Raw genomic sequence first — 8401 nt, forward strand, 5'->3', positions numbered from 1 at the left:
ATACATATGCCTAGTCTAAAACATTCAATACAAATGCCTTATCTATTAAACATGTTAGGCATTGCAAGATTATCAAACCAAAACTAAACTAAGGGCTTCAAACCTTGTTCTAACAGGACAACCATGTGTAGTTTTTTTGTACTATATTTTTAAATCCTCATTTGTTCAAAATAGTTAATGACATCATACTAGTCCATAAAGGATTCAAAACTACAATTTTCCAAAAAAACAAAATACATGTGGTTGTCCTGTCAAACTTCTTGATGAGGTGACAATTCAATGAACTTTCAATATTGTTGTTATGTCATAAGTTAGCATTGTTACTTGATAATAGGGGTGTGCAACAGTTTGGGTCAATCAGGTTCGGGCTAGAAAACCCCATCTGATCTAACTCTACGAGTTGAAATTGGGGCTTCGAATCCGCCTGAAATACACCTTTGATTTGAGCGGGTTTCAAGTGTAGCAGGTGTCGGGTTCTCAAATCTGGTCTAGCACTTAACTACATCGTTGCTTACGATAGCCTTTTTTTTGGCGACATTGATCGAGCTATGTGCTTGACCTTAGAGATGAAAAACCACCAAATCTAGTTCGAGGGGAGAAGGGAGTGATGGCTTGACACGAAAGTTTGAGACAATGTTGGTCAAAGAGGGAGATGGAGATGTTGGCTTGACCTTACGTTTTTTTTTAATTTTTTTTTAAATATTTCTTACCAATTAATTTAAAAATAATGGCCCAAACAAGACTCAAACCTGTGACTTCCAGGTTATTAGCACACAACACTATAGCCATCTGAACTAATAAGCTAATTATGTTATAAAGTAAATAATGTTGCTATACATAACACTAAAATTTTTAATGTATATTTAATGCGCATGTAAATTTAAATAATAAATTTTGTGACAATTAATTTTGATATAAATCATACGAATTATTTAATTCTTATGTTTTTTTTAAAAATAAAAAATATTTACTATTGCAAAATTTAATATATATTAAATTTTGTAATAGTAAAAAAAATTAATGTACAAATGAGTAATTTAACATATTAATAATTAAAAAAATAAAACTTTAAGGAATTAAAAAAAACCAAAAAACCAATATAAATATAGGTTTTTTGGTTTTTTTTTAATTCCTTAAAGTTTTATTTTTTTAATTATTAATATGTTAAATTACTCATTTGTGCATTAATTTTTTTTACTTAAATATTTTTTTATTTTTAAAAAAAATATAGGGATTAAATAATTTGTATAATTTATATCAAAATTATTTGTCACAAAATTTATTATTTAAATTTACATGCACATTAAATATATATTAGAAATTTTAGTGTTATGTATAGGAACATTATTTACTTTATAACAAAATTGATTTATTAACTTAGTTGGTTAAAGCATTCTACTAATAATCTGAAAGTCGTAGGTTTGAGTCTAACTTGGACCATTATTTTTAAATTAATTGGTAACAGATATTTTTTCAAAAAAAATTTAAAAAAAAAACGTGGTGCACCTAGCAAGGGAAAAAGTAAAAGTGCAAGTATGATATTAATGTAAGAAATTTAAAAGTAACAAAATTCAAATTACATTGATATGAATGAAAATTATAATTTGAAAGAGGAAGACAACCTTTAATTAGTACGTGAATCCAGGCATCACCGGTCATTGGATATGTAGGATTTTATCTAGAAAAGCCACCACTCATGTAAATCATCGGTCTAAATTAGTATTTCTATATGAACTCGTAACTACCTTTGATCCTCTTATGGGTGTACTTGTCTCACATTTGTCTTGAATATATTTGAGTGCATACTTATTTATCTACTGCTGATTAACTAACTCTAAATCTGCCAATAGAAGAACGTGATAGAATCTTCATTTGAATTCAAATATGGTGACTTATTTTTTTTTTAATTCAATCTGGCCACTAGGCTACCACCCTGTCAACCTCTAAGATTCAAGAACTTTTTCACCAAGTGTTCATGCCTCCTTTGGTGACCATTTTCTGCTTTAATTTGACATCAACATGATAACTTTTTTGAAGAAATATTTCCTAATATCTCATCTTCACATTAAACGATGACAAATTTCCCTTTGTTGAAATCATATAGTAAAAAAATGACAATTTTGTAGCCTTTGCTTTATTTTTTTTTTCTTTTTTAATTATCAGCAAAATTAAGTGAACAATCATTTCTTCAAAGTATCACAGGTACATTACTACACATGCGATTTTTACTAATATTTTTTTTAACCTCAATAAAAATATTACTAAATTTTTTTTAAAATATTTAAAAAATATAAATAAATATTATTAATATGTTTTTGTGATATTTTATTAATTGTTGTGTAGTCCTTCTATTCAAGAATATATTAGATATGCATTTAGATTACTATATCATCCATAAAAAGAGTGCAGAAAACCTGGGATGCGGGAACTTTATTTGCTCTCAATTAACCATACGAAATATATACAGAGAGAGAGAGGTATAACAAATCATTTGTTTGAAGATATCTTATTAGTAATTGAATTTTTCGTCAATAACAGGTTTTTTTTTTCATTCAATAACTGGTATTATATTAAGAGAGATAAATTTTGAAATAGATTTAAGTATTTCAAGATACTAATCCTAAGTTTCTAGCGGAAGGAAATCCGGTTTAATTAAAAATTGATATTCTGTACTTTATTTTTTATTTTTATTTTAGAGGAAACAATTCTGAAAATTTATGACAAAAATATCATCAAACGGTTTAGAATAATCAAAAGAATATAAAATCTTCTCATCTTGTCAAATGGATTTCCAAATTAATATATCTTCAAAGAAGTTAATTAATATTTACCGGTAACAATTTTATATTTTTTTTTCAGCGAAAACAATAATATTATAATAATAAAAAATCACAAGAAGTGCTGAAGGTTAAAGAGCAAAGAAAAAGACCTTCCCTGTCAAAAGGCCAAGTCTAAAAGTCGTAAGACCAAACCCAGCTGCCTCCAGTATCTTAATGTATAATGTATGCATTATGCATGCATGAAAGAAGATACCAGTATTTTTTTTTATATCGAAAAAAAGATTATATTAATAAAGAGGGTATAAGTAATACCCAATCAACAAATACAAATAACAGAGTCTCGGAAAGACAGAAATAAGTAACATCTTATTTAGCATGTTGCATGTAAATATTTGGCAACCAATCAAACACCACTCCCCACCTCTGTATCAACATACAGTGGTATCTTCCCACTGAAAAAAAAGCCTCCCATAGCCATCTTTACAAAGTATTCCCGAAATCAATCAATTAATCCCTTGGCCATCGCAAAAACCGCAACTTTCAATACACGATCATCACCAAATTGACGAGTGTACAATTAGCACCCAGGCTACACCGAGACATCCTTCAAACAAGCATTTTGATTCATTGACCACATATTTAAGAAGATACCAGTGTAGCAAAAATACAAGAGGTCTCATCGATCGATCTTCCTACCCACTAACAATTTTATAGTAGTAAGCCGCGCGTATCTCATTGTTTTGTAAGCGTGATACTTCAATAGATAGACCAAATTTCATTAATTTGAAGATATAGTTGTTCCCTAGAAGATAAGCCACGACAAACACTTGATAGATACCGATGGCATATATCAGAAATGGGTGCAAATCCCATTGCATACATACTATTTTAATATGAAAAAATTAAAATAATTTTTCTTTCATATTACAAAAGCCAAAGAAAGCAAGAAAGTGCAACTAAGACTTAAGGTGGAAAGAAAAATATACTTCTTTACTTTCGGTGGTTCTTTTATGGCCCATTCTTTAAGAAAATAATAAACGGACGAAGACCAGCTTCAACCAGATCTGTGTTGGAATCCTGCATTTTATCGTGTGTGGTGAGCGCGTTATCCTACTCAGAAGATAGAACATAGTAATAAAGAACGGAAAAGGTACATTTAACATGTTCAAAAGTATTTTAATGAGCATCCTAAAATCCTAGAATTCGATCAATGAATTAACTTCCACAATTCATTTATTACCATTCTCAAGTTGCTAACCTTTTGAGGAATTCACGTGGTAGCCAAGTGGTCTACCCAACAAAGTGCAATGGTTGTGCTTGCAATAAGTCGAAAAACCTTTAACTTGCAGGCAATTGCAAAAAAACATAAAGATGATTGATGAAGCCATAATTGTAGTCCCGATATGGTTGTGATGGGTCGGAAAACTTGTATATTAAAGCCGCAATAAATATGGTGCATGCATGTTTAGTAACCATGATATTGTCAAGCAATGATTAGTTATTTTTGTATCGACTTCGCTGTAATTTTATCCTTGATGCCAATTATTGTCGTTAATCCAAACACGCTTATAAATAATAATCCATATATTATAACGATTATTTACTTGAATATGGTTTTTCAATTCACTTTACAAAAAGTGTTAGGCAGTCTTTTGAAGAGACAAAAATGGAGCCCAATGCCACACACCCTACCAAAAGGTATAGAGAAACATTTCCGAACAATAGTCAAATTAAAATATTGGCCAACGAGTTGGGACCAAGGGTTGGTGAGTGTTATCGCCATTGTCATTATCTACAAAATCAAAGGGCAAATATGTAATCAAGAGAAGCAGAAAATGCCAAGAACAATAGAACGAAATTCTTCCTCTCATATTATGTTGTTAACATCACGTATTCACACAAAGCAAAACAAAACAGACGCACACTTTATGCCCTTACCTTCACCAATCCCTTGTTTACAATACAAACAGATATTTCTCTGAAAAGTTCAAATTTATGAGGATATCTTCTCCTTTGTGGTTACTTCCCTCCACTCTGTTAAATGACTAATTGAACATGGGATGCATGCTATCATGCAAGGTTAATAAAAGAAAATCAAAATAAGAAACCCTAGCTAGTCCTAAAAATAATTCTCATAGTGATCACATAAGCCCTAGAATTTAAGAGTAATCTCACTTCCAGTGCTCTCATCCCCTTCTTGATCTCTTAGTGCTGCCAACCCTTTCTTCTCTCCATTCTCTGCTTTCCAGCTACCACTCTCCGACTTCCCATCCTCAATGGTCTCCGACCGGTCGCCACCGCTCCGAACATCAGACACTGGAGAGCTTCGGGTCTGTGGTGCTGTCTTGTACATGTGAAAATGGTGGTGGTGAAGGATGTTTTCATGTGCTGGTGACGGTAAGGACAGTGACGGAGCCGAGTTATAGAACTCTTGGGGCATTGGGGTGGGTGCACAGTAGTGTGGAGGTGGCACATGTGAGGTAGGATGTGGGCCACAGAGGGTGGGGCCACCAGAGTGTGCTGCAGCCCTGGCATACTCCGGTGGCACCCAAATTCCTCCAAAGACTACTAGCTGGGGTGTTGGGGCTCCGGTTTGTAGGCTTGGACTAGGTCTTCTAGTGTGAAGCCTATATTTCTGTAAACAAATTTTAACATAGAAACTTGATGAGAAAGTGCAAGAAAACAGACCAAGGAAGCATGAAAAGAAGAAAACAAAACAACTAAAGTTGGTTTCCACATGCAGAATAATATGTATTGTGCAGAGTGATACTAAGCTGTCAGTGAAGCAATAATAATAGTACAACAACAAAGTGGTTCTTTCATTCGTGTCTGTATGTACAATCCAGAGAGAGAAGTACCTGGAGATGGCTTTTAACTTCATCATTGGTCAAACCGTCAACCTTCATCAGCTCCCTAATCTGTTTTGGGGTGGCCACTATAAAGTCACAAACAACAAAAAGAATAGGAGCACTTATTAGTGGTTGCTGCAATGATTATAATTGGATTGCATTAATGATTATAGTTCCGTTCAGGCTTATTATGTAGCTTGCAAAAAAAAGTTTAGAATTGCTAAAGAAATGTGTTATTCGTGTAATAATTCATGGATCGATTCCTACAATATTATTTTTATGTATATTTTCCTCTGTTGTGTATCTTTTTAAATCTACAATAGTTTTGTTTTAAGTACAAATGCGATTATCTTTTTAAATCTATTTTTAGAAATTAAAAATATTTTTTTAAATAATTTTATTTATTTATAATCTTTAAAATCCATAAAAATTATATGCTTCTAGATTTTCAGAAAGGGTGCATTTCTTAATACAAAAATAAAACAGATGAATTTTTTTTTTAAAAAAAAAAATAGGCAATTAAAAAAGTCATATTTCAATAGAGCAAAAGATATATATTTAATTGGTGATACCTTGAGATCCACCGAGCATTTGAAGAGCATTAACAAATCGACGGTGCAAATCCGGTGACCAACACCTTCTTGCTTTCCTATGAGTTTGGCCAGTAGTGTTGTTAGTTGTGGTGGTGATGGTAGTATTTGTTGTTTGTGCCTCAGATGCAACTGAAGCACTTTTTCCCTGATCTACAACCCCTTCACAACTCCCTGATCCTTTGCCTGAATTTTCCCTTTTGGAACATTTCTCTGACTCTAATTCACACTTCTTCTCCATTTCTTTCTCAGAAGAGGCAAGGGCCACCTCAGGAAGATCCCTTAATCCTTGGCACGAGTTTCGTTCTTTTGAGAATGGTAAAAAGGCTCCCCCATTCCTATGTTTGTTGTCTAGGGCTGGATTAGGGCTCACGCTAAAGCCCATATCAGCACCGTTTTTTGGTGATGTAATTGTGGATTGTGGTTTGGTTCCTTCGCTTGCTTGGCTCCATAGTTGAGCTGATGTCATCCAATTCGCCTTGTCAGATATGTTTGATGTTTTTTCAGTGCTTTCTTGAGAGTTTGGATGCTTTATTGGCATGAATTCTTCCAGAACTGGCCTTGTTCCTTGGTTCGATCTGAAGGCTTGTAGTTGCTGTCTTGAAGCCTCCACGGCTAGCAAAATAGAAGATTGAAAGAAATTAAGATTTTTACTTTGCATTCAGAGGCTAAAATTTGAGACTAATGATTGTGTATACCAAAATAATAAATAATATTAAGAGAAATTATTCTATGGTACCCTAATTTTTTAAGGGTTTTTGTATATTAAGAGACCTTCTCTCCCTTTTTTATTTTTTTCCTTATGTGCCCAAACTCGTTTAGCTATTTGCTAAAAAAACAATTGTATCAAAACTTAGATTTTTCTGTGGGTATTTATAGCAACTCATTAATAATAATAAAGAAGATATACGTCTCTCACCTTGATATGAGAAAGGAAAAGCAAGAGGAGAATGAGGTGGAAAAAAAATAGAAGACCTTAATACAAAAGCCATTATTTGGAAGATCAGAAAAAAAAAAAAAAAGAATATTCTGAGTGTGCAGTGATAAAAGTATATATAATATTTTCATCATGGCGTATTGATGAAACTTTAGGGTTTGGGACATTCCATGTTTTAATTGGTTCAATGGAATTTGGATCATCATCACTTGTGTTTGATATGTTTCTTTGGTAAAACGATGATGATGGATTGAAACTTGTACCGTTGGTTAGGAGTTGCATGCAGAGAGGAAGCTCGCGCTTGAAGGCATCAATCTTGACACGCTCTTCCTCTAAGCGAGAGAGGAACTCTTCGAGCTTGTGGGTCTGATCAGTTTCAGTTTCATCTGCATATGATTTCAGCAGTGTGGAGTAGCTGTAGGGCTTGTAATCCATGCTTAGCTCTACTTGTGATGACATCTTTAAGGATAACGAATAACACAACAAGAACTGTTTAGGATGAAAATATGTTCATGACAACACTTCAGGTATGTAGGAACAAACAAGAGGAAAAGGGGGTGTTTGGCCTTATTTTTTGCTAGTGCAAGTGGGAGAGACTGTGAGACAGAGAGAGAGAGAGAGAGAAAAGGGGTGTGATGTTGTTTGTGAACACAAGGAGGATCGAGGGGGGATCGTCTTCTTTTTAGGAATGAGTTCAATGGAATAAAGTGGGGTTTAGGAGAGAGAGAAAACAAAAGAAGAAAAGTAGAGGATAAAGGAGAACAATGTAATTACTTCCTCCAAAAACAAAAAAATAGGAAAATGAGAGAGGTGCTGAGAGAGAAGGAATCAGAGAATCTGACAGCAGAAAGTCTTGTGCTTAGAGCCTGGTTTTAGCAAATTACTGAGTGTTATTGCATCAATCAAAATCAGCAATATAGAAAAAGATGATTCTTCTTGTTACTGTTATTTTTTCCCCCCTTTATACTCCATTCTTTCATTCTATCCCTTTTGTACCTCCCTGATTTTAGCTTTCTATTCACAATTTTTTTTTTACTATATATACTTTCTATTCATATAATATAAGTTACTGCAAAGAGAAGATAAAGAGTTCGAGAATATTAATCACAGTACTTAAGGGAAAAATTGATGTATAATTTTTTTTACTTCATTCCGACCTTTAATAGGTTTTTGTTCATATTTTATCAAAGGTTTTTTTTATCAGCCAACTTTATTGTTACTAAAGATATTTTATTAAAGGTTAAA

The 8401-nt window shown here is 32.9% G+C and overlaps 1 protein-coding gene across 1 annotated transcript; it reads right to left on the reverse strand.

Annotated features, from left to right (window-relative positions):
• Positions 1 to 4628: 4628 nt before the first annotated feature.
• Positions 4629 to 7814, reverse strand: LOC114409596 (myb family transcription factor EFM-like). The gene is made up of 4 exons (XM_028373101.1): positions 7420 to 7814; positions 6202 to 6834; positions 5639 to 5715; positions 4629 to 5415 (listed from the first exon to the last, which is right to left on the reverse strand). The coding sequence occupies exons 1-4, from the start codon at positions 7613 to 7615 to the stop codon at positions 4933 to 4935; spliced, it is 1389 nt and encodes a 462-aa protein (XP_028228902.1). The 5' UTR covers positions 7616 to 7814; the 3' UTR covers positions 4629 to 4932.
• Positions 7815 to 8401: the final 587 nt, after the last annotated feature.

The sequence above is a fragment of the Glycine soja genome, chromosome 4 (genome assembly GCF_004193775.1).
Source record: "Glycine soja cultivar W05 chromosome 4, ASM419377v2, whole genome shotgun sequence".
Lineage (NCBI taxonomy): Eukaryota > Viridiplantae > Streptophyta > Magnoliopsida > Fabales > Fabaceae > Glycine > Glycine soja.

Coding starts and splice junctions, on each gene's coding strand:
- LOC114409596 (XM_028373101.1), bottom strand. CDS start 7,615: ATGTCATCACAAGTAGAGCTAAGCATGGATTACAAGCCCTACAGCTAC. Junction 6,835..7,419: donor CATGCAACTCCTAACCAACG/GTACAAGTTTCA, acceptor CTATTTTGCTAG/CCGTGGAGGCTTCAAGACAG. Junction 5,416..5,638: donor AAGTTAAAAGCCATCTCCAG/GTACTTCTCTCT, acceptor ATTTGTTTACAG/AAATATAGGCTTCACACTAG.